Genomic DNA, 26,794 nt, shown 5'->3' with positions numbered 1-26,794 from the left:
CACAACCAATAAATAAATAAATTTAAAACACATTGTTTCTCATTTTATAATCTCTTATTTAAATAATTGACTACTTAAAGCAAAATAATAACTGTGTGGAAGCAAAATGTATGACAATATTAGCACAAAAGATGGGAGGGGAAAATGGAAGTATACTGGTGTCACGTTCTTACATTTGACATGAAGTATTATTATTATTATTATTATTTTTTATTATTATTATTATTTTTCCGGTACTTGAGCCTCTCACCGTTGTGGCCTCTCCCGTTGCGGAGCACAGGCTCCGGACGCGCAGGCTCACCGGCCATGGCTCACGGGCCTAGCCGCTCTGTGGCATGTGGGATCTTCCCAGACCGGGGCACGAACCCGCGTCTCCTGCATCGGCAGGCGGACTCCCAACCACTGCGCCACCAGGGAAGCCCAGTGATTATTATTTGAAGGTGGAGTGTAATAAGTTAAACTGTATACTATAAACCCCAGCGCACCTACTGAAAAATAAAGCAAAGAAGTAGAGCTGATAAGCCAATAGAGGAGATAAAATGAAATCATAAAAACAACACTCCACACACTTTATTATTCTAAAAGAAGGTAGGAAAAGTGGAAAAAAGGAACAAATGGAGAAAATAGAAAACAAATTGCAAGATAGATTTAACTCACCCATATCAATAGTTGTATTAAATCAAAAGGATCTAAAAATTCCAATTAAAAGACAAATTGTCAGATTAAATTAAAAAGAAAAAAAGCAACCAACTATATGATTTCTACAGGAAACTTACTTTAAATATAAAACAAAAGTAAAATGATGGGGAAATTATATTACACAAAGATGAATCAAAAGATTTGATGGGGTTTATTTATCTAAAATACTGAAAGATGTTCTTGAGCTCAGGACAAAATCATTGGCCAGTAACATTTTTTTAAAGTTCCATTTTAAAGATGACCTCTAAGCATTAACCTTTGTTTAGAATGAAAGATAATTACACCAGCACTGTACAACAGAACTATGTAAACGCCAGAGTGAACCACATATGTAATTGTAAGTTTTCTAAAAGGCACATTAAAAAAGTAAAAAGAATAATGGTGGCTACATGTTGTTATACGTTTGTCCAAACCCACAGAATGTGTTAACACCAAGAATGAACCCTAAGGTAAATTATGGACCTTGGGTGATAATGATGTGTCAATGCAGGTTGATCAGTTGCAACAAACGTACCACTGTGGTGTGGGATGTTGATAGTGGAGGAGTCTGTGCATATGTTGTTATGCTGAGAAAGGGGGTGTATGGGAAATCTCTGTACCTTCTGCTTAGTTTTTCTGTGAACCTAAATCTGCTCTAAAAAATAAAGCCTATGTAAAACAAAAACAAGTTTAAAAAAAAGGTGAAATTAATGTTAGTAACATTTTACATTATTGTTTTCATACTAAGTCTTCCAAATCTGGTTCCAGCACATGTCAACTTGGACTTGCCACATCTTAAGTACTCAACAGCCACATGTGGCTAGTGGCTACCATATTAGTGCAACTCTAGGATTTTTGACTCTTCTCTCCTGGGGAGGAGTGGGGAGTAAGGTGGGATGAAGTGGTAAAGGTGACTGGGTCTAAATGCTGAGAACCTCTGACACCACGTCGAATAACTGTACATCATTCTATCTTGTAAGTAAAGAGGCGGCCTCTCAGAGGAGCAAGAGAATTGTTGCCACAGCAAATGTTTTAGAAAGATTATTGTAACTTATTCATGTTTTCCTTTTGTAAACCTAAAAGAGAGGGAATAGATACCTAAAAGACATACAAACCAATTTCAGTATATGGACATTGGGTGGAACTTGAAAAACTGTAAAAGGAAATTATGAGACAATAACGAAAATGTAAACTTACTGGATATTTAACATTAGGTATTTTAAAATGTAACTGTGGTTATGTTTTTTTTAAAAGGAAGGGGAATGGAAAAAGGTATTAACATAATTCACAAACGGAAAAGAGAGGGAGAGGAGGAGGGAGAGAGGGACCAGGGTGGAAAACGATTTGATAGCAAGTGAATCCTCTCAAACATACCCCACAGGAGCTGTGGGGGTAAGGGGTGGAGTGGGGACCCACCTCCAAATTGTCTTTTAAAAGTCGAAACCCAACCTGACATTCAAGGCTCTCCATATTTAGATACACAAGCATTTCTCTCCCCACATTTTCCTGATAGGAATAGGTACCTAGAACATCAAAGACACATTGAGGCTACACGTGCCAAAGAGCTTTGGTGGCGAATTCGGGCCTCGGGCCCTTGTCAGGGGACCGTGTCCGCGGCAGATTCCCTCCAATTTCGGGAGTTGTCCCGGGTGGCACGCCTTCTTTGGGTGTGAGGCAGCGTCTGGCAGAAAGGATTTTAAGACCATTGAAGGTACGTGAAAGGGACAAGTCCTTTTGGTTCAGCCTTGGCTTATGCCCCAGTTCTCAGGCGAACTTGCAGTGTGACCTGGAGCAGATGGTCTCTTCTCTGAGCCTCAGTGACCACATCTGCAAACCTCGGGAGGACCAGGCGTTCCAAGGGCGGTTCCAGCTCTTACATCCTCCGACTCCCCTCTTAGAGAACGCTGGCTGCGGTACTCCGCGGCAGAAGCCGACACACAGCTGGGCCTTAACAAAGAGCCCGGGTCTCGGGCAGGTTCCCGCCCCCAGCAGGTTTTGGAAAGTCTGTGCGGCCGAGGGGCGGGGCTTCAGCACGCCGCAGCCAATCACCAAGGGCCCAGGCCGCCGGGGCGGGGCCTCCGCGAGCTGCGGCGGCGGGCAGGCTGGGTCCGAGCATCCCGCGGCTCCGGACCCCCCGGCCCGGACATGGCGACCGTCCGGGCCTCCCCGCGTGGCGCGCTACTGCTTCTCCTGGCCGTGGCAGGGGTCGCGGAGGTGGCAGGGGGCCTGGACCCGGGCAGTGCGGGTGAGTAACTGCTGGAGCAGCGGTTCGGGGCGGTTCGGAGCGGCCGCCTCAGCGCTCCAAGATGGCGCGGGGCAGGGGGCGGGGGTGCCGGCGACCCCCAGACCCGGCCCAAGTCCGGTGACCCGGGGTCCGGAGGTCCCAGCAGGCTGCAGGAGGAGCTGAGGCGGGACGAGCAGGACCCCTCTCCACGCTCGCTCTCCCCTCCCCGATCTGCTGAACTGGGAGCGGTGACCCGGGTTCGAGGCCTTATTCTGTCACCCATCGAGCAGGGGCCCCCAGCTCAGCCCTTATCCCCTCACCCGGCTCGGGTCACTGTACGAAGAGAGTGAATGCCTTTGCCCAGGATCGTCGCGAGGGTCGGATAGGATTTATGAGGTGCCGCCGCCTTACCCCCGCCCTGGCCAGTTATTGTTGCTTGTTCCTTGACCCGCGGTTCAGAAAGGCCGACCTCGGGCAGCGAGCATTGATGGGCCCTGCAGCCTGCCTGACTTCTGAAGTCTCAGAAGAGAGTAGATCCAAGCCTACTAAATCCGATTCTGCTGCCGTTCGCTGTGGGTATGCTGTGTGTCCAAGACAGCGCTGGGCTCTGGCAGGAGACAGATTAAAATCCAGTAAACTGACTCTTTGGGGGCTTACTGGCTTGAGGAAAGTTTAGTTCTTGCTCTAGAGGAATTAGACCACTAGTGGATAGCAAGCTGTTCAGTGCTTATTGAGTGTCTCTCATGTGCTGGGCTTTTAGGAGTTGTTGCCATCTCCTGCTTTCCAGCAGCTCTGGCTAGGAGGTGGGGTGCAACAAGACATGAGCAACTCGAATTCAAGGCAGAAGGGTCCAGAGGAGATGAAGGGCTGTGAGTGCACAGAGGGAGAGAGATGATGGATGATGTCCACCTAGGGCAGGAAGAAAATTGAGTGACGCCCCAACTGCACTAGATATTAAAAGATGGCTGGGATTTATACATGCAAACGTGGTGGAGAAGTGCATTGCTTACAGGGAGACACACCTAGAAAGAGCAAAATCAGTCTCAAGGTTATAAGGTAGCTTACAATGTTAAAGGTTTTTTTTTGTTTTTTTTAAGTCAAGAGTATTTGAAGAAAGGAGAGGATTGTCAGGAACCTGGGGTTAGATAGTTAATTATAATTGGATTCTAACAAGCTGTCAATTAGACAAATCAAAGGAGAGAGAGAGAATGCTGTGTATTCGTGGCTAAATCAGCTTACCTTTCTGGGTCCCATTTTTCTCATTAAGAAATTGAACTAAAGCACTTTCAAAGTTATGGTTCATTAGAAAATTAGTCGTCCATTCTTATTCTACAACTAGTCAATTCTGTGGGAGATAGCAGGGTAGAATATAGTTAAGAATATTTGAACAAATTAGTTAGCTTTAGTCTCTTTGTGCTTTAGTATCCACATTTATTGTATACAGAAATTCTCATAGATTTTATTGTGAGAATTGAGGTAATACATGTATAGCATTTATAATAGCATATAGTAAGCACTGAAATGTTAGCTCTTCAGGTTGGGAAACACTGTACGCTGTACCCCTCTCTTATAAATTCGCAAACACGTTAGATTCATAATAATTCGCAAGTATTCCTGTAGTAAAGAAACTTGTTGCTGGGAGAATAGAGAAATGGGGAACTGACTGCTGATGGGTATGGGGTTTCTTTTAGGGTGATGAAAATGTTCAGAATTGGAAAGTGGTGAGCACAGTTCTGTAAATGTACTAAAAACAACTGAATTGTGCACTTCAAAAGGATGAATTTTGTGGTATATGATTGTTAAAAGATAAACTGAGGCATATTAAAATGTTAAGAGTTTGAGCAAAAATTGATTTGAATTGGGCAGTGCCAAATGGGAAGTAACAGGAGCTAGGGGAAGGACTTTTATGAAAGAGGTGGAAACAAAGCAAGGAAATATTCGATTGGTTATAGCTTGAGCAGGTGCCTTATTTGAGAAAGTCCAGGTGGCTGTTTGCAATTGATTGTCCTTAGGGTTCTGATTTCTTAACCTTGGGGCACTATAGGCTTAGGTTTTGGCTTGCTTAGGTAGGCTACTGAGGCATTGAAGCTGCCTCAGTCTGATGGCCTCCTTGTTTTATTAATTTAACATGATTTATATCTCAATAAAATTATTATGCAAAGAAAGAAAGAAACTTGTTTGCTTAAAGAACTCTTTTTTTCTTCATAACACCTAACGCACACTTTAGAAAATTCTGGGCTAGATGATTTCTAAAGGACCTACCAATTCAAAAAGTCCATGACAATATAGAGTTTGCATTGTTTGGTAAGAAGAAAAATTCCAAGTTTGATGTAAAAGTGAGATTTGTCCCTTGTACTAAATTCTTAGGCATATATTGCCTGGTTCCTTACATAAAGGGCGTTGAGTAATACAATGGACAAAGGCTTCCACTGTGGATTTGTATAAACTGTGGAAAATGTTCTTCAATCCTAAACAAAAATTAAGAACACAATATTAAATTGTATTTCATTGAAGGCCTGACTTATATTCCTGCTCAGACAGTCTTCTTTCCCATCTCCTTACCCCATCCAAAGTTGGGTACTCCTGTCTCCTCTGGTATAAAGCGTTACACAAGTCTCATCCGTTCTGACTTGGAGATTTTTGTTCCTGTTGGGGGAGTGGGGGTGAGGGAAGGAATCATTTGACTTGCTCAATTATTATTTTCTCCTGTGAAGTTTGGCCACACCCTCCTCATTGGAGTAATGCCACACTTCCTATCCTGTGTACTTTCTGGTCTCCTCAACACCCCCAGCTCTCCTCCCCAGCACCTCTAGTGTTCCCTTTGGAGGATAAGATGGAACCCTATGCTGCAGTCTCAGGATCTGTGTGTCGTGGCACCTGATATTAGCTCTGTTTCCATTTAAGATATTTTCTAATAGTACAAAAGAGAGAAAGATGTAACATTAAGGGCTAGGTTTCAATAAGTTGACATTTAAGAAATTATGTAATAGTCAGCCTAGAATCCTGAAAAAGAATGTAATGAATTTTAAGTTAGAAAAAGCAACCGCCTATCTGGAGGAATGTAATAAGAAGCAGATTCTCTTCCCTAAGAACTATCTTGGCCCACACTGTACAAAGAGCTAGAGTTGGTGATAGACCAGATATGACAGTTTATTCTGGTGTGCTACTAAAAGTTTCTATCTTATATCCATAGATTTAAACAGTCTTTCATTAACCATGCTTTTCACCATATGTCACTTCTGGAAGAAAGTGGGACAATATCAAGGAGGTGGTTTTTATTTATTATAAGTGTGTTTTTTTAAAAGAGCAAAACAGATACTACAGGGGTTTGTTTATTCAAAAAATATTTGCATGCTTACTATATGCCAGGCACTGTTCTACGTGCAGGGTTGCTGCTCTCAAGGGGCTTACTCTAGCAGAGGGGAGACAGGCAATAAACAGTTAAATAAAATGATTTCTGGTAGGGTTAAATATGCTGTGAAGAAAATACATAGATGGTAGCGTAGAGCAACAGTCCCCAACCGTTTTGGCACCAGGGGCCGGTTTTGTGGAAGACAGTTTTTCCACGGGGTGGGGGGCGGGGGGAGGGGGATGGTTGAGTCGGTAATGCTAGCAGTGGGGGAGCAGCAGCTGAAGCTTCACTCGCTCACGCTCCACTCACCTCCTGCTGTGCGGCCCAGTTCCTAACAGGGCCGTTACTAACAGACCATGGGCCACCAGTCCATGGCCAGGGGTTGGGGACCCCTGGCGTAGAGGGGAGTGGTTCTTAACATAGTGATGACAAGAATGGCTTCTTTGAGAAGTTAAGGTTCTGAACTGAGATCTGAAGACCGAAGGTGCTGTCCTTAGAAAAGGCCCGGGTGGAGACCAGGAAGTACATAGGCCCTAAGGCAAGAAAGAACAGTAGGTCAGTATGGTTGCAACATAGTGAGCAGGAGAGTAAACCAGGGCTAGATGGTGCTGGGCCTTGCAAAAAGCCACGTAAGGACTGTGGATTTTATTCTATATGCAAATAAAAACCAATGGACTTTTAAGTAAGAGATAAGTGCTTTGATTTCTATTTTAGATCACGCGGGCTGCTGAATGAAAAAAAGTGATCGTAATAGGGTAGGAGTAAAAGCAGAGCTACTAGAAGCCCATTTAGTAGTCGAAGCAGGAGATAACGTCTTACCATAGAGTGGTGGTGGAGATAGAAGAGGAGAGAGTCAAGATATATTGCTGTTGGATTGGATGTGGAAGTGAGGGAAGGAGGCAGTAAAGATTATTTATAGATTTTTACCTTGAGCAACTTAGTGAAAAGTAATGCTATTTACTGAGGTTGAGAAGATGGGTAGGACCAAGTTGGAGGGTTGGCAGGTGAGTCAGGAAGAGAATCAAAATTTCCGTTTTTGTATGTGTTTAAGATGGATATTAGGAATAACTCCCCTTGGTCCATTGCTTTCTAAACTTAATTTCATGCCTGTAAGTATTCCATTCAGCAGATATTTGTTAAGGGGTTAATAGTGCCAGACACTGATAGGCACTAGGTATATAATGTGGTAAGCAAAAACAGACATGGTCTCTGCTTTCGTGGGGTTTAAGGTTTAGTGAGAACATCAGACATTAAATATCGCCAAAAAGTGTATAATATCTACACTGCTAATATTTATGTGGTTATATTAGTACATATCCATTTATATTCTAAATCTGAATGTATTTGAGGAAAAATGTGATTTAGTCAAGTAACGGGTGCCGTAGAGCACATAGATTACATGAAGAAGACTTCAAGAAAAGTATTAAGAGAAACATTTTGACCATGGACTATACCATTGGGAGCCAGACATTAATATTTTCAGATCCCTTGTTTTACAAGTGGGTGTCCTATGGCATAGAATGGGGAAGGGAATTATCTGAGAGTACTGGGTATTAGCATCTGCAGGGAGGATCTGAGGAGTCATTTGCTTTAGTTGTTTCATAATTATGAATGATAATGTGTTAAGGCTCTTCTGACCCCCAAAAGAACAGAAACCAAGGTTGCTCAGGATTAGGGAGCTAGTTATATAGCATCTAACAGGGAACACATGGAAATCCAAGCATAGGAAATTGAGCACAGCACAACCTCAGGAACTGCTGTGGGAACTGGAAAGCTGCCAGCAACCAAGACTACTTTTAGAGACAGTCTCTCTCTACCTCTTATAGAGTCTGTCTGTACATCTCTTGCATTTCACACTCTCCACCAACCAGCTTCCTCATTTTACTCATGGTTTCTGCACACCGTAAAACTTCCTCAGCCACAGCTCATCTTGACCTTATAGTTGCAGAGCCCACCACCAACTGGCTGTATACCTCTGTGCCTGTGCATGTGATTGGGTCCAGCTTATCTTCTGACCTGGGTCAAAAACTCATATGATGTTTGCTAAATCATGGCTTGGTCACCGTGTGAAATATGGTATGGCAGTGGTATAGTGGGAGAAATAAACTTTTTGTACTTTATTTTCTGATTAAAAAGGCATTGTATAAATAGGAAATTATTATTAACCAATGAATAAATACAAATTTTCAAGCTGAGCACTGTGCTAAATGGGTACAAGAAGTTTCTGTTCAATCTGGAGATACCATTAGTACACACATGAAATTATTAGAGTTAAGTGTTAAAGCTTCCAGTTCTGACTGGAATCGTAAGACATTAAATAACCAAAAAACCAACATAGCCTGGAGTTGTTGGAGAAGAAAGGCTTACTAAGAGTTGAGATGAGATTTCAGCCTTGAAAGATGTTTAGGATTTATGTCAGCAGGAAAGAGTGCACTAAGCACTTCAGGCAGAAGGCTGTGTTCAAGGTAAATGTAGGCTTTCCTTGTTAAAAAGTAATAGAAGATCAGGGAAGGGGAGGTAAGAAGATGACTTGGAAAATTTAGAACTGGAATAGCAGGAAGCCACTGTAGGCCCTTAGATTAGAAGAGTGACATCATGAAAGGTCTATTTAAAAAATTAATCTGGCACTCATTGATAATAGAAGAGAATGAGCATAATTGGCTGTTGTAGCAGTGCAGTATGAGGCAAGCAATGGAGAAGGATATCCATCTGTCTAGATAAATAAAGTGGTATGACAAGATGTTAGCAGTGTTGAATCCAGGTGGTGGGTATATAAATAATCATTTTATTGTTTGGCTCTTCCTTGGCTGATGATATATTTTATGTATATACACAAACATATATATCATTGAAGGGATAAATGTGACAATTGTAAGAATGCATTTATAAGTTAAAGTTGCAGTTGTCATTTAAATGTTTTTAAAGTGATTGTCAATTTCCAGGCCATTATAGAAAAAAACATTTGATTAAAAGTAAGATGAGATTTTTAAAATTAATGTATCTTTTTTATTTGAAATGACTGTCTTTTTTATTTGAAATGACTGTTTTCCGCTATCAACTTGGATTTAGTTTTTTCCCCTTCAATAGTGCAGGATATATATATTCTGTTCTAGTAATTCTCTAGGAATACATTAATTAGAAGGAATTTTTATTTTCTTTAGAAAAGAAAACAAGACTGGCTTTTCATTAACCAAATTGAATTACAGCTTTTGGGAGGCTTCTGTGGCAAAATCTCTTTTAACTTCAAAAATCCTATAATTCTGTGAATATTTTAGCTTTAGATTAGGGTGTGTATTTGTTTTTTTTAAATGCTGGTTGGTCTTAGAAGTTGCATTTTTCCCTCGTGGCTGGAGCATGTGCTTCCTGCTTACTTGCCTATCTTTAGTAGACATGTGGTCCAAACCAGCAGACAAACCTTGATGTTTCTAATTATTGGATGATTCTACTCTCATATTTCTAGGTTACATTAATACCTTCTTAAACCCAATATACATGGCCTTTAGTAATCAGTTTTTGGTTTTTATTAATTTTATAATTACAGACTTTTGGAATAAGAATGCAAAATATGACGCTCTTCCTTATGTCTCTAATAAGGATAACACCTGTGCTATTTATTTTCATCCTGTCAATATCAAGTGTTATTTTGAACTAATTTACCTTTATCTGCTCAGTTCCATTTTATGAAAATAACCAGAGTTTTAAACTATTCTTGAAGAGCTAGAAATTAGGTTAGAATTAAATTATAAAAACAAAACATTTCTAGAATTCACAATGTCTTCTCTTGTATAAACCATTAGGCTTTGGAGAGTTTTTTTGCACTCTAATAGTTCAGTGACCCAATTAATCCATTTTAAAAGCTCTAAAAAAGACAGAGACCTTTAATTGCCACATTAATTGCGTTTGAATCCTCTGCCCTCATTCTTAATGAAGGCATATGACTTGATATCTATTTGTAGATATTTATTTCTTAAAAAATATGCAGTGTTTAAGATTCTAGTAAGTTTTTGTTGTTTCAAAGAAAGAAAAATGTAACGATGACTAAGGTTAAAAATAAAGTGTGGAAAATGTGATGGAGTGTAGGTCCCCTAGCCTGTTCTAGGAGGGTGGCAGTCCTCTCAAGGGAGGAAATGCACTATTACAGAGGAATGCTTGGTTGGAAGGGGAAAGGGCATTATTACCAGAAGACTTCAGGCTGCTCTCTTTAATCCCATTTTGTCAGAAATTTCAGAAGACTTTTGGAAAGACTAGAAGGAAATATGTCAAAATGTCAACACACGTTCTGGCAGGACAGTGGGAATATTAGGTCATTTTTCTTCTCATTTTCCAAATTTTGGGGTTTCTTAATGAAAAAATGAATTATTTTAAAATTTTAACTTTGGTGGTCACTCCACTATAAATTTGACCTTCACCATTAAATAGGAAAAAAACAGGCCTTTATATTTTTAATAAAACCTTTCATTGTTATTGGAGTTTTAATTATGACATGTTTTATGTTTCTGTTCTAAATAGACCTTTGCTCCAAGAAACTTTTTTCCAAAAATCCTTAGGCCCAAGTCAGACTCTTGTCTGCCTGACTGTTTACTTTTTGCTAAGCCTGTGCTTATTGGGACCATATGTTATCCTGAGCTATCTTTGCTCTTGATCAGCTGGATTTTCTGCCCTCGTGTGACCTTTGTTGTTGGAGGATAGTAGAAAGTGGCAACAACTTGAGCACTTCAAAAGAGCACATCAGTATCACACAGGAGACTCCCCCCCTTTTTTTCCTGCCTGTCTTCTCCATTCTAATGAGGCTGGGGACATAACAGAATCTTAGAAGAGGGGGTCGGCATGGTGTGGCATGGCAGGGGAGAAGGGGTGTTGTGAGAAAGTCTCATGAGTGATTGCACCCTCCCTCGAGTTAGTAGCTTCTAAGAAAGCAACTACAGCCTATAAACACGGAATTTTTAAAATTTCTGAAACTTAATGGAATTTCTATATGTTTTTCAGAATTTAAAGTCAAATGTTTAGAACTTCAAGACAGCTTTTCCCACATAGTATTAGAAAGCCAGCCCCACAGTAGTCTTTTATGAAACTAAATATAGTGATATAATGTCACTATAATATCACTATATATCACAGTAATATCATATACCCTGTCATTGTTTTATGGATTAACAGTGATTGGTTTTGAACTTAAAGGAGTTGGTAAGAGCTAAAGAGGACCTTTTTTATTCATTCATTTCTCCCCAATACTAATCCTACCTTCAATCAAAAAAGCTCTGCTTTCACGTATACTGAAATTATATAGATTTCATTTAAAGAGATTATGTTGCATATATATATATAAAACCATTGTATTGATCTAGCTGCCTGAAATATAATATTTTTATGTCCTTGTCTCTTTTGACTTAGCAGTCTAAACAGTCACTGATCAATGTAGTATCTTTTTTTTCCAGTCAGCATCACTCTAGAATAGTAACATGCCCCTGCTGATTATCTCTATCACCAATTTGTTAATTTCTCTGGGCCCATAATGCTGCTTGGCAAATGTTTCCTTTTCTCTGATATTTCTCAAATTGGCATTCTGAAATGTTAATACGTGGCATGAAAAAAAGTATTCTGTGCTCTGAGAAATCTGTCTACTTAGATCCCTTTTTAGGAGATTAATGATGCATATTAACATATTAAAGCCTACATAAAATCCTACAGAAAAGAATTCTCTTTAATTTTTTAATCCTTTGTTTCCCAATTTATTTGAACATGAAACATTTTCTCTTGAGGGATAGATATTAACAATTCATGAAACAGTGTTTCATAGAACAGAAGTTTGAGAAACATTTATAGTTGCCTTCTTTATTCTCTACGATGGCTGTTCCAGACCTCTACAACCTCACCTCAAGCCCAACACCATCTCAATCCTTTTTGTTTTCAGACCTAATCTCTACTTCACTGAGATAATGGAGGCTTACATGTAACATGTCCAAAACAAAATTCACTATCTTTTTATCATTTAACCTTACATTATAGGTATAATAATAGAATATAGCCCATAGGGTAATAATGAGGGTTGAATGAGATAATACATAAAGCAAGCAGTAAAATTCTGGCATGTAGAAAGTACACAGTACCTAGTAACTGCTATTACTAAATGACAGTCTCCCCTATTAGGTTGTAAGCTTCTTGAAGGCAAAAACCACATTCTCCAACACAGCACCGTCCTTGACTTGAAATAGGTACTCAGCAAAGGTTTGTTGAGTTAAAATGGATAGTAATAGTAATAATTGTTGAATAAATGGTTTGTGTAACCATCTGGCTTAGCTTAATCATCATGTTTATTTAACAGTAGGCAACATCAGGTGTTTATTTTTTCTCCCTAGGTGCGCTGTGTTGTAATCATTCAAAGGATAACCAAATGTGCCGCGATGTATGTGAGCAGGTAAGCTTACATAATAATTGTAGAAGATATTATTTAGTATAATTGTTTTGGAGAAATCTGCTGGGCAGCACTTAAAACAAGTGTTCAGAGTTCACATCACCAATAATGGAACAAATTAACGTGTGTCTGCTGACATGATGGAGCACAGTATCTTAAGTAGGATTCTTGCCCAAAATACATAACCAGAATCATGAGGAAACAATAGGGCAAACCCAGATTGAGGGATATTCCTCAAAACAACTGCCTGTACCCTTCAGAGGTATCAGTGTTATAAAAACAAAGGCTGGGCTTCCCTGGTGGCGCAGTGGTTGAGAGTCCACCTGCCGAGCAGGGGACACAGGTTCGTGCCCCGGTCCGGGAAGATCCCACATGCCGTGGAGCGGCTGGGCCTGTGAGCCATGGCTGCTGAGCCTGCACGTCCGGAGCCTGTGCTCCGCAACGGGAGAGGCCACAACAGTGAGAGGCCCGTGTATCGCAAAAAAAAAAAAAAAAAGAGAAAGAAAAACTAACTGGAGATAAATCCTTTTTCATTGTCGTTAGCATTCATAGACTTTACAATCTTGACTATTTGCAGGTAATAATATATGTAATGATTTAAATTTACAGAGACATCAAATTACAATTGCATTAATTAAAGTTGTAGTTGGAAGTGAGCCAACTAGCCTGATGAGTGAACTTGTCAACCCCTCAGCAGCTTTATTTAAAAGATGGCTTTGTCTCTATTTTATGGAATTCTGTGGAGAAGTTTTTGCTACAGTGCTATTCACAAAGTTGTTCTTCACCAATATAAAGGGTATGGCATAGTCTATTTTTCATTGTGGTCAGTTGACTAAAAGCAGTTTATAGGACAGTTTAGAATAGATTTATTGTTTTTTCTTTTCTGTTTTTTTTTTTTTCTCCCCTGTACCCTAACAGGTTAACAGCTGGTTTTCTCCATTTTTGATCATTAGACTTGCCGTATTTAGACTTTGTTGATTATTTGCCAAGCTAACCAACCTTTCAAGAAATATTACCTCACCTTAATTTAGATCTTTCCAAAGGTTTTCCGTTTATAAAGGGAAATTGGAAAATATTCTAGACAATTCATAAATCTAGAGGATAAGTTTACCTCCTCTATTTTCTTATTGAAAAAATGCCACAAAACTTTTTTTTTTTTGTCAAATAGATATTCTCCTCAAAAAGTGAATCCCGACTAAAACATCTGTTGCAGCGAGCCCCAGATTATTGCCCTGAAACAATGGTAGGTCTTATTTAACTGAACTATGGAAGCTTTTGTCTAATGAAGCACTCTAATGAGTTACTTTAGATTTAGCAAATCTTTCAGTGTGATTGGGGTTTGTGGTCAAAGTAAAATGTTAGATTTAACTAGGTACTTTAAAAAGATCTTCACACAAATTGCTAGATAGAATATTGTTTTTCATTGTTTATTTTATACCTATGATGTAGGTATATGACATATTCCAGTCTTTAAATTTCATTATAATAGTTTATCTGGAATTGGGAATTTTACTTATTATCATATTTTGACAATTTTATGAAAACCATAATAACTAAGTCTTACATATATTTTGATTTTTAAAAAGTTGGATTTGGGGTAAGGGAAAATGTGTGACTTCTCATTACTTCTGTCTTCCCATTTTCTGGTATATTATAGATACATTGCATGCCTGTCTGAATGTATTGCATGCATGTAACTTAAAATGCCTCTAATGCATGGGCCATCCTCAGCGTTTGGGATACTCCTGAGCCAGGCTAAGAAAGTCTGAGCTGGCATGAGGGAGCCTCCTTAGATAAGGTAGCTTGGGTTAAATGGGGGGGAAGGTTGATGATCAAACAGTTCTGACTGACATATTTTCCTTTAGTCACTCAACAGGCACTTTTATCTCTGTGCTTGGAAACAGTTATCCTAGTAAGCATCCTGAGTAACCATATTTGTCCTTAGTACTCTCAGATGGAAAGATGGGAAAGCAGCAAGCAGCATTTTTACATCTCAGTTCTGTTTTTTCTTCCCTGAATAGCTGGTTGATACTCATATAGTTCTAGATCATTGATTGTGTAGACACAAACATAATCAAATTAGCTATACATAATTTCTGTAGAAATTTTCATATTTAGGAACTGGTTATCTACATAAAAGTCTTTTGGTGATTACAATTTTAGGTTGAAATTTGGAGTTGTATGAATTCATCTTTGCCAGGTAAGCAATAGAACTGCAACATTTAGCGCTTTATTTTTTGAAACTTATTTTGTGATTGTAAAATCTGTGTCATAGTCCTGAAACCTAATGTTTACCCTTGAATTTCTATCCTCTCCTTCCTGTAGGCACCCAAATTTTCAAATGTATAATTAATTCTCATTCACTCAGTCCTTAATGGTACTCTTGTCTCCACTTCTACCATTCTATTGAAACTGGTCTTTGAAAGATCACCAGGATCTCTTGGTTCCTAGATCTTATGGCTTTTTCTCAGTACTTATTCTCTTCGACTTCCCTGTGACACTTGATATGATTGACCACTCCCTCCTTGTGACCTCACCTTGGCCTTGTGACTTTGCCCTCTCTTATCCCCACCTCCCCCACACACTGTCCCCCCCATAACTACCACAGTTATTTCTGTGTGTGGTCCTCTTCCCTTCTCTCTCCACATTCACCCTGGTAACCACATTCCTTCCCAGAACTGTTATCTAATCAGCTCTGGGAAGATAACTTTCAAATCCAAGTCATTGTTCATGACCTCTACACGTCTTTACCTGGATCTATGCATCCAGGTGGCATCTGAAGTGCCAATTCAAAACCAAACTCATCTTATAACTGCTTTCTCTTGTGAATGACACTCTAGACTGGAAGCCCTCAAGTCATTATCTCTGATAGCTTTTTCTTTTTAGCTCATTGACTCTCTTCTTGTAAAATCTTGCATCTATCCTCACTATTCCTAGTTCAAGCCTTTATGATTACACCTTTGGGGTAGATTATTGCAATAACCTTGTAACTGGTGTTTCAATACACCATAGCTGTCCTCCCCACCCCCTTCAAAAAAAATCCCTCCGGGGATATCCACTTCCATCGGAATAAAGGTCAAACTCCCTAGCCTGGTATTCATGGTCTCCTAGGATTAAAGCTCATTTTCCAGTCCTGGTTAAAGCCAGTGCCTTGAAAAAAAGGGGCTATATCTTATGTTTCTCTGAATTCTGAAGGCTCTCACACTGTTTGAAATTTTCATTTCAAACAAAGTGGACTGTTTGCTTCCTAGAATTGCCCACGTCCTTGCTTGTTCTCCCAGTTATCCCTCTCCCTAGTGTCTGCAATTATATATATGTGTGTATTGTTCCTATCAAATTGTAATCTCCATAAAGGGATAAATCATATATTTTATCTATCTCATAGCCCACAAAATACCTAATAGAGTGTCTTGTACATAATAGGGGTTCAGTGAATGTAAATGCTTGTTGAATAATTTAATATTTTCTAAGAGGCACTGGATATGTGAAAACAGCAGTAAAATGCATTATGGTGTAAAAGTTCACAGAGTTTATGACCTACATTGATTCCATTCAAAATTCTTTCTAGAATATGAGTGATTCTGAATAGCAAGCAGCAAAGATTGAGAGGAAGCTAACTATACTAGGCAATGGGACTAGATGGGAGTCTGTTGCCCTTTATACCATTAAAACATGTAGGGTTATAGAAGCTTATGATATGCAGGATTTTTAGCCAGTTTTAACAATTGGGATGGTTTATGATTATATTTTGAGAGCTTTGTCTGTCCATGGGCCATTTGTTTGCTTTGGTTTGTTTTTTAGCAGAATACTTCTATTTGTTATATTAGGTCTTAGTTTCGTGTAGAGAACTATGTTACATATTGCCTTGAATCCCTGACATTTTTAAAAAATGGAAATAATAATCTAATGTACATGTGGATTTGCAGATCTATGTATTATATGGAAGCAGCATAAAGAATTTCTTAAAAGAGATAAGAAGGAATTTGTAGCATTCCTACAAGTGAATCTTTTCTTTTTTCATAATTATTACTTATATCTCCTAATTTTATCCTAGGAGTTATTCATTGACATTTATGATTGCAAAAAGGGATCTGAAAATTGCATTAGAACACTTTGTAATTTTATCACCTTTTGATATCACTGTAATTTGGTTGGAGAAATAGAGCTATGCATAAATTGAACCAGAATAGTCATTTTGCCCCACAATAAAGTATACCCATCAAAGTCAGTCATGGCTCACAGGAGATGTTCCTGTCTGTTTACTAAGTATCAGTTTTTAAACAGCATCATGTGTTTTATGATATTCTAGGTATTTAATATTTTGAATGTTGGAATACAATAATACTCATGCCCTTTTTTGTTTGTTGGCTTATTAAGTTAAATTGGAATCCTTTCCTCTTCTGGTTCATAGTCCAAAGGTGAAGAAAGCCTCTCATTGCTTTCCTTAGCCTGTATGTCCTCTAGAGATTCTGTTTACCTAAGAGTGAGAATGAGCTAAAGAGAGTTTAGGGTGGGCAGGGAGAAGAGGGAAAAAAACAAAGGACCTGGTAATTATGCTGTGAGGGACCCTGAGAAGACTGATAGCATTGAGAGTAAGGGTGGGAGGAGGGGCTTCATACTTTGAGACCCTGCTATCTAAGTTAGCTTTCTTATGGACACCTGCTTTGACTTGTAGTGGTATCCATGAACCAGTTTGGCACTCTATTTGTGTTTGTCACTACTTATGACCAAAACATTTGAACATTTTCTTTTTAAGGTGTGTTTAAGAAGTCTGATGGCTGGGTTGGCTTAGGCTGCTGTGAACTGGCTATTACCTTGGAGTGTCGACAGGCATGCAAGCAGGTAACACTTGGCAATCAGGCTCTTAAGCAGCGTGGAGTAGAGTTTCAGTTTCGGCTGTGTCTTGGACCTAGCCTACCTCATATCTTTGGAGAGGTGACCCATAAAAGCTGCAAATTTAGCATTTCTTACATGGACCATTTCCTTTTAGACATGCTGCCTTTTCAGATATGGCTGCTGCATGTAAGACCCTCAGCCTTCTCTTATTCTTTCTTAACTTCTATCTGCCACACAAAGAAAGAATATGATAGGAATCAAGGCCTTTTGTATTCTGCCTATGGTCATGCTTAGTCAGTGCTGAATGACTCCAAATGGTCGTGTAAATTTCAGGCATGCTTGGATGAGAGCAGTTGACACAGTTGGCTTATTTTGCTTTCATCTTCCCTCTGTCGTTCATCATGGGTTTACTCTGAGTATGTTCTTTTATACCTTCTCTGCCCCTAAGGTGAGCCTGTCTCCTACAGTGAATTATGACTTCTCTTTGATTTGATATATCTCAGGTCCAATTCAAGTTAGGCCCCTGAACTCTTCCTCACTGTATGTTTTTCATAGTGGTTCCTCAGAGTGCTGTGGAAAAACTGGTCTCCTGGCTCCTCATACTCCAAATGGTGGGAGTATGGAAAACTGGGAAATTTAAGTGTCCCTAAAACTAAACGGGAAAGCCTTCTCTTATTTTCTCCTTCTAGTGACTGGTCTCTAGACAGGAGTATATGAGACATGGTGATGCCTTCACTTTCATACAGACCACTGAGCCACACTCTTTGGGCAGCACATAGCCTAGCTATCTGCTGTTCTCCTCCAGGCATTGAGACGAAACTGAGTTGTAGAGCATTTGAGCTGTAGTACATCTAGTGGGCCACAGAATAGTTGCCAGTCCATTCTGCTTCTTGCTTTCCCTGTCCTCATCAGCTGGTCTATTCAGAATTGCATGAGCCTAGGTGATAGAACGGGAGGAAATAGAACAAGGAACCAGAGTCCATGGCTCTGGAACTCCGTCTCTAAATGAGGATTATCATCATGTGGAAGAACAGCCACCCCTCAGCAGATTTGTTTTGGCTTGTTTTTTATAGAAAGTGTATACTTAAATGTAGTAAATAACTTTCTGTTTTTCTGTCTGTCAGTTTCCTCATCTGTAGAAGGAATAATATCTTCTACATAAACTTGTTAAGAAAATTACATAAAAATAACTTATTAATTGCCTGGCATTGCCTTTCACTCTTTAGTTGTCTCCTCTGTTACATATGGATCTTGGCTTATATGGGAACTTAAAACATGAAGGGTTAAAGAAAAAGCAAACTATAAATGCCCTAGCAAAGCTTCACAAGAAAATTCACTGCAGCAGAGCTTCAGAGCTTCACAAGAAAATTTGCTACAGAATGGAATTCAGCTTAAAAAAAAAGTCCTCTGATTTACATTTCCTTCAAAGTTATCTAGTTTCTGAAATAACAAAAGGACTGTGTCATTATGTGAGATTAAAGCCATAAAAGTGAGAGTGAAATTCTAGCATATCTGGAGCTAATGTTTGTTTAATGTGGATTAAATAAATTAATGCAGAAATTTGTTATTTTTTAGGCATCTTCAAAAAATGATATTTCCAGAGTTTGCAGAAAAGAATATGAGGTATGCATTTTATTTAACAAATTTGGATAGACTAATTAGATGTTATCAGAATTGATAAAATCACTCAAATTTTAAAAATGAGTTCATCGTTAAATAAATTGCCTTTTACTTTACAGAAAATATGGCGTTGAGAAAAATGTCATTTACCTTTTTTTAGAAATGTTATAATTTTAATTAACTTGTTGAAATTAAACGTTAATTTGAAAGAAATGCCTAAATCACATATACAGAGGATTTAACCTATGATGTTTTCATAATAAAGCAACTGGTTGTATCCAAGGTTGTAAAATAGTTTTTCTTAGGTTCCATATCCTCTTTTGCCCCTTTTCCTATACCTTGATCCATCCAGGTATCCACTTTTATCAACTACCTCTAATTGGAAGAAACAAAATCACATTGCTAGTGTGAGTAGCTTCAGACTTTCCTAGCATCTTACATTTGGGGGGGAAAGGTACATACCAAATTACAAAGGCTATTAAATCTGAAGGACTCTTGTCTCCCAATGGTGGTGTTTCAAGCACTGTGGTATCTAGATTGGGTGTCGGGGGGAACAGGTTGAGGAGGGGCAGAGGTAGAGGAGGTATTTCACATCAGACAAATATGTACAAAAGATTGTCCCTAATGTGATAGAGCTCCTCACTGGGACTACTTTGTTCAGTTCCTAGAACTTCATTGTTAAGTATGACAATATTATTTTTTATAGTGTAAGACCGTGTAATTAAGAATACTTAAGCACATATGCCTCATTCATCATTTGTATGTATAAACATTGAGATTCCTATTGCTTTTAATAGTCTGTATTCTCTTGGAGAAGAAAGATAGAACAACTCTCTTAACTGCTTCTAGATTATAGTTCTAATTTTTTTTTCTTTTCTCAAAGCCTGTAATTATAGCTCTCGATTAATATTTTGGAATTGGAAAAATCTTATTTATCCTTTGTTCCTTTGTACTATTGCTAAGTTATATCTGTTTCTCTGAAGACAAATTTCCAAATTAACTGCAACTCTTTTCTGTTCTTATTGAAAAGAGCCTTTCTACAAAGAAGTAAAAGATCTTTCTTTTTTTTCTTATCTCTCTACCTTTGAAATAACTAGTTTTAGTTTCTCTTGAACAAAGTGGCTAACTGTGATAATTCCTTCTTTTCTCCCACATGATGTCTGACACTGTCCATCTCCTGTAGCCTGTCCTCCATTATTTTAGTGTGCTTCCTTCTCTTGTCTGGATTTCTGCATTGCCCTAGGAAGTCTGCCAGTATGTGTTGATGAAGGACGGGACAGGAAAGGTAAGAGAGATAAACACTGTCCTATGAGAGAAATACTAAGAGTAGTTTACCTTTTCCAGTCTATCCTCCCCTATTTGGCCTAGAATTAAGCAACTATCTTCCAAAAATATACATGCCAAGAAGGTTCTTTCGCATATATATAAACGTAAAATATATATATGTAATACATATATGTAAAGTATACATGTGTTTTATATATATATGTGTGTGTTATATATATATAAAACTGTACAAATTATTCAAGATAATTCAAGATTCAATTTGATTTTTTATGTTATTTAGAAATAAAAAGAGAGACAAGAGCACTTTAACACAGAAAGAAGTTTCTGCATTATAAGCCCCAAATAACAGTCACTCTCACTGAATTGTTAAAGCCTAGTCTAGACATAATGGCTATTTGTTATAAAGTGAATTGGGTAACATTGGTGTAGTGCAACCTATTTTAACTGGATTAGTTGCTTATCAACATTAGAATAATTTATAAAACTAGGCTTTTGGTACCTTTTCCTTAACACTGGAGTGGTCCCTGGAAGTGAATTTCCAGATGTGTAAGCTATTCCTTTAGGCTTACAACTTTAGGAGTTAACATTTACCCTGAAGGATGGTGTTGTGCAGTTTGACTAGAGATTCAGAGAATGAGCGGTTATATTTGAAGGAGCTAATGTTTATCTTTACTGATAAGCTGCTGCAGAATCCCCTTCGAGGGGATTTCCTGAGAAATTTACTTACATGAATAAAGTTTAAAATTTTTATGCCATTTAAGATTGTTTTGTTCCAACCAAGCTAAGATAAACTAGTGAAATGTAAAGCATTTTTATGTGTGGTTTTATAGTATCTGGTTTCTTTTTAGGCAAATCAACAAATATTTATTGAATAGTGAGAGGCAGTTTTATTATATTAGAAAGAAAACAAACTTTCGGGAATTCCCTGGTGGTCCAGTGGTTAGGACTCCATGCTTCCACTGCAGGGGGCATGGGTTCGTTTCCTGGTCGGGGAGCTAAGATCCCTCATAGCTGCGCAGCATGGCCAAAAATATATAAATAAAATAAAATTATCTTAAAAAAAGAAAGAAAACAAACTTTGAAGTCAGACCTATGTTAGAATTATGGTTAAGCTACATATAGCTTAATTCTTTAGTATTAAAAGAATTATACCTGAGTCGAGATAGTTAAAGAATTATACCTGAGTCGAGATAGTTAAAATATGTACTGAACATGCAAGAACTCAAGGAAATTGGAAAGCAGACTGAGCATGTTGGGAGTTAACAGGGAAAACTTTGCAAAAGAGAGGCCTGAAAGGATTGGTATAATTTGGGTCAGAAGACTGGATCAACAGCATTTTAGCAAAAATGCACATGACTGAGGTGGGGGGTGAAAAAGAAGATAGGCCTATTTTGGGCTGAGAATCTGCTTGGATAGGAAAGTGGGACCAGATCCTGGAAAAATGATATTTTGGGGCTCAGCCCATTATTTAGTAGAGGGAGATGATAAAGATTCTGTGATAGGAGACCAACATAACAAATAAAAGTCCAATATTTTAGAAAGCTTCAAGTGTTAGGTATGTGCAGGCTAAGTTTTAGATCCCCCAAGTTCCTCTAACTTAGCTAAAAACAAATAAGGCCCACAACTAGGATGATAGCAATAAAATCGAGTATTTGGGAATAAATCAGAGATTTGAAGGTAGAGTCCGTCATTCAGGATTTGTTATAAAGGATTGAATATAGGAGATGATGTTCAGGGAAATATAAAAAACAATTAGTGAATTGGGAGATAGGACTAAAGAAGTTATATGGAAAAGCAGCGCAGGATAGGCTGAAAGAGAGTTTAAGGAACATGGAGAATAGAGGAAGTATTCTAATTGGAATACTCAAAGAAGAAGAAAGAATATGGGACAGAGGCAGTGTTTAAAGAAGCCCAAGAAATCTCCAGCAGGATTTTTTTTTAAATCCATACGTTACAGACAGACCTCATAGCCACAGGTCTTAAAAGCAGTCAGGAAAAAAGACATTGTCTTCAAAGGAGGTCAACAGCTGATTTTTCAGTAGCAATAGAGGAAGCCAGGAACAGTGGAATGATACCTAAACTGTTCTGAGAGAAAATAACTATCATATCCAGCAAAAATATTTTTCAAGAAAGAAGGCAAAATTAAGGTATTTCCATATGACAAAAACAGAGAATTGCCAGTACTGGACCCTTGCTAGAAATCCTTCTTTAAAGGAAGTTCTAAAATATCTATAATTATTTGAGATGCAAAGGAAAATGAGAACAATAAAAATACAAAGTGACTAAGTTAAAACACACACAGGTTGTATAAAACAGTAATAATTTATTATTGAGTTTAAAAAAAAGAGAAAATACACAGCAAAGATAGCATATACATTGGGAAGGGATTTTAAAGAAATTGAAGTACATTGTTAGGTCTTTTTCAGTGTAAAAACCCATATCTCAGAGGTAGTTAGGAATACCAGACTAAAGATGAGGAGAGATCATGCCCAAAGTCAACCATGAAGTGACTCTTGAACGTTGAGAGTGAAAGAAAGCTTTATGAAAGAAAAAATATAGAAAAAATAGAAAGCTGATTTTGAAAATCGTTTTTAGGGAATGGAAAGAGAAGGAGCCATGTACTGATCTGACATTCAATGAGAATATTAGATTGAGATATTCCAAGAAAAAGAGAAATTCTTATTAGTGAAAGTGTTCAAAGCAAAGATTTACTGGATAAATACATTGTGGAGGGGATTTCTGCAATGGATAGGAGATTTGGCTATTCTCCCATCTTTGCAGTTCTCTTATTCTGACTCATACCTATGAAAGAGTACCACCTTCAGAAATTGAGAATACTTCTTTCAGAATCACACACATTTGGTTAGAGCTATCAAAATCAACCAGTGGCTTGATAACTCCATCACAGATGTGTTCAAGTGTCATGGGCATGCTTGGTTCTAGGTTAGCCATGCGTTTTCACAGGCTTGGTCTTGGCCCATCTAGAAGTATTTATCAGGCCACATGCACTCATGGATGTATGATACTAGACCAGGGATGATATTTAAAATATTAAACAACTGGAATGACCGGCACCAACAATCAGAACAAATGCTGGATATAAACTAGAGCCATACTAGTTTAGCCATACTAGGGCAAATTGGCTGATTAGAACTAAAGTAAAAACTTAATCATGTTTTCCATGAGGTGTGAGACATCTAGTGTAATACTTTTTGCATAGTCTTTGTCTATAGCTGGCTGAAAACATTTTCTTCTAGCCACCAAGATGGTGGTTAAAAACAAAAATTGGTTGTTGATAGTGATTTTCTTGAATGTCAGAATAAACATCAAGATGATATGAGGCTGGTGTATTCCCAGAGACCTGGCAGTGTCTGTAACATGATGAGACAAATTTTAGTTTCAGGTTCATAAACCCATTTCATACCTTTATGTCACACCTTACCTGCCGTTCTCTAACATAATGGCCATAAATATATATACCTTTCCATTTGCTGCATGAGCCACTGAAATACAGTGTTGCAAATTTGTCCTCAGACTTTTGTGCTTTTACTTTTTTATTCCTTCTTTCACAGATCCTTCTCTGCGCTTTTCTTTATATTGTTTTCAGAAATGTGATTTTCATTTCTCTCCTTTCTTCCTAGCTTTCTTCAGTCCAGTTCCTTGATGTTATTTCATTAAGGAAGTTGAGAAACTATGAAGGAAAGTCAGTAGGAGATATTTTTGTGAGGATTTGCTTTTTTTTTTTTCTTTTTAAGCTTAATCCATTTAAGTTTTAAACTAAACTGTTGCTAAAGAAAACTAAAATAATGTTCTGTCCTGGGGCTCTGGTTCTCTGAGAATGCTGAGATAAAATTAAGACTCTGAGGATATTAAAAAGAGGCTCTAAGAACCACAAAAACAAAGATGGTCAGCCTTGTGAGTGCCAGGCTCAGGTCTGTCAGCACTATCCTATCAACACACAGCTAAATGCATAAGAGTGCAGGTATGTGTTAAATTTTATTTTTTGAATATTCACATGTTCAAAATTCAAAACAGTATACAATAAAAAGTCTCTTTCCTACCTCTTATACCACAGCCACCCAGTTCCTAAGGTCACCAGAGATATTTTATGCACATAAAAGTAAATATGTATATATAGTCCTCTTCTACCCTTCTGTACACAAATGGTAGCTTACCACACACTTTGTGGTACCCGTGGATGCCAGTGTTTGGTGCATATTTATGTATGTCTGTATGGGCTGTCCAGTGTATCCTCAGGAAATGTCGCAATAAAATGTTCTGTTTTAAAGATTTCTATGTTTTAATTTTATTTTGTTCCTTTTCTCTCAAATTAACCTTGATTCTAGATTTACTACCAGAAGCATAAAGGAAAAGGGATGAAAAAATAGCCCTAAAAATTTAGACCTAGGAGGGCAGGGATGTAGGACCAGCAGGATTCTCTGGACAGCTAGAGGCCTTCTGTGCCTCGGTATGATTGGATCTGTGCCGCAGTAGTTCCAGGAATAGAGTAGACCTTCTTACATGGCAGATGACAGCCTAGGCTTTGGACAGTTGGCTTGGGGATTTTAGCAAAAAGAATCATGTGGTACTTTGCCTCAGCAGAGCCTTCAGCACCTAAATGTAAAGCTTCTTTTAGTACCAAGGAAACTCCAAGAATTGTCAGAATATGGTAAGTAGAAGACTGTGAATGGGAGGCTTTGTAAATGGTAAAATGCTATACAGGTATGCTGTGTCAGACTAGATTTGAGCCGTTACCTGCAGCTGATGAGCTCCAAAAAGAGCGAAACCTATTAGGTCCTGCAGTACTGGCTTGAGATAGTATAAATCCTTGATTACGTTCCATTTGTATGTTGTTTTGTTCTGTCATACTTTGTACTGGGGAAGGGAATAGCTCCCATTTAGTCTCCTTGAGCTAGTGTATTTCCTCTGCAGTCCATTCTTCTTATAAGTCACCTGATTGAGATCATCCCAAAAGGGAAATCTGATCAAGTCTGATTAGATTGTGACCTGGTCTGATCCAAATGGCCAGGTTTTTCTCCCTAGGCAATCTCATCTACTCCCATAGCTTTAATTGCCCCAATATGATGACAACTCCAGAATCTTCTTTGCTAACCTCTTTTTCTCCTGAATCACTGCTGGATATGTGTTCTTTTGATGTTCAACTGACATTTCAAATCAGCCAAACTGACTGTTAACCTTCCCTACCTCTTCTTCCCTCCACCCTACTGCTACACAACACCACACATACACACATCCCCAAACAAAAACTTACCATTTTCTTGCATTTCTTGCTTGGTTGTTTAAGTACAGTCCTCCCAGACACATAAACTAAAAGCCTAAGAGGTGTTGTCTACTCTTTCTTCTTTCTCACCACCTCCCACAGAACAAAACAAAAAATAAAAAAACTGGCTATTAAGCTCTAAAGATTTGCCTCTGGAATATGTCTTAAATTGGTCTCCTTTCCAGATCCTCAGTTACTGCCTACCTCAGGCCTTTATACCACTTTGGGGGACAACTACAATAGCTGCCCAACTAGCTTTCCTGTCTCTAATTTCTCCTCTTATTTACTACCTCCACTTCTCGTAGGGTGACCTCTTTAAAGACCAAATATGGTCGTATCACTCCCTTCCTTGAAACTCTTCAGTGGCTCACCTGTAAGATACAGTTCATGTTCCTCAGCCTGGTATACTTAAGCTTTTCTCGACCTAGCCCCCGACTCTTCCCTCCTTGACGCTTCAGCAGCTTACTGCTTATAACTTCCCAGATTACCATGTGTTGTATTTGTTAGTTGTACCACCTGTTGCCCTCCTGGAATTCCTGTTCCCTGAATCCATCCTATCATCCCCATCCATTAGTAGACTGGAGCCAGCTCCCACCAGCTAGGGAGAACTGGTTGTTAAATATTCAGGAGTTTGGCAAGCCAGCTTTTAACTTGAAAAGCAGCTGTGATGGGGGTATTTATACCACGCATATCAGCAAATATTACAAATCAGAACTCCCCTTCACCCCCACCCCACCCCAGCATGCCATAACCCTACTGAAATTCTGGCTTAGATGGTTCCTCTTTAAAACCTTTCCTGCTCAGCCCTCTACCGTCACACACACAAAATTAGTTGCTATTTATAAACACTTGACATGCTTTATTATAGCATTGGTCACCGTATAGTGTAAGTCTTTGTTTTCAAGTCACTTTTTAATGCTAAAGTCTTGAGTTCCTAGGACAGAGTCCATTGTCTCAATTGTCTTTGCATGCATGTCATTCATTCATTCCTTCAACATTCATTGAGTTGATACACTTAATATGTATCAGGCACTGTTCTCAGAGTACAAAGATGGAAGGATTTAGCCACTGTCTGTAAGAAGTTCATAGCCTAGTCCATGGGAA

General features: G+C 38.6%; 1 protein-coding gene across 1 annotated transcript in view; it reads left to right on the top strand.

Annotated features, from left to right (window-relative positions):
* Window positions 1-2,784: 2,784 nt before the first annotated feature.
* The window catches only part of RECK (reversion inducing cysteine rich protein with kazal motifs), a 73,153-nt gene continuing 49,143 nt past the window's right edge, over window positions 2,785-26,794 (top strand). Inside the window, exons 1-6 of the mRNA XM_060014523.1 lie at window positions 2,785-2,923; window positions 12,611-12,669; window positions 13,835-13,909; window positions 14,830-14,866; window positions 17,423-17,508; window positions 19,078-19,125. Coding sequence (XP_059870506.1) covers window positions 2,824-2,923; window positions 12,611-12,669; window positions 13,835-13,909; window positions 14,830-14,866; window positions 17,423-17,508; window positions 19,078-19,125 — 405 coding nt within the window. The 5' untranslated portion in view covers window positions 2,785-2,823. The remainder of the gene's footprint in view (window positions 2,924-12,610; window positions 12,670-13,834; window positions 13,910-14,829; window positions 14,867-17,422; window positions 17,509-19,077; window positions 19,126-26,794) is intronic.

Source organism: Delphinus delphis, chromosome 6 (assembly GCF_949987515.2).
Source record: "Delphinus delphis chromosome 6, mDelDel1.2, whole genome shotgun sequence".
NCBI lineage: Eukaryota > Metazoa > Chordata > Mammalia > Artiodactyla > Delphinidae > Delphinus > Delphinus delphis.
The sequence above is the reverse complement of the archived record's forward strand: the minus strand, read 5'-3'. Positions and strand labels throughout refer to the sequence as shown.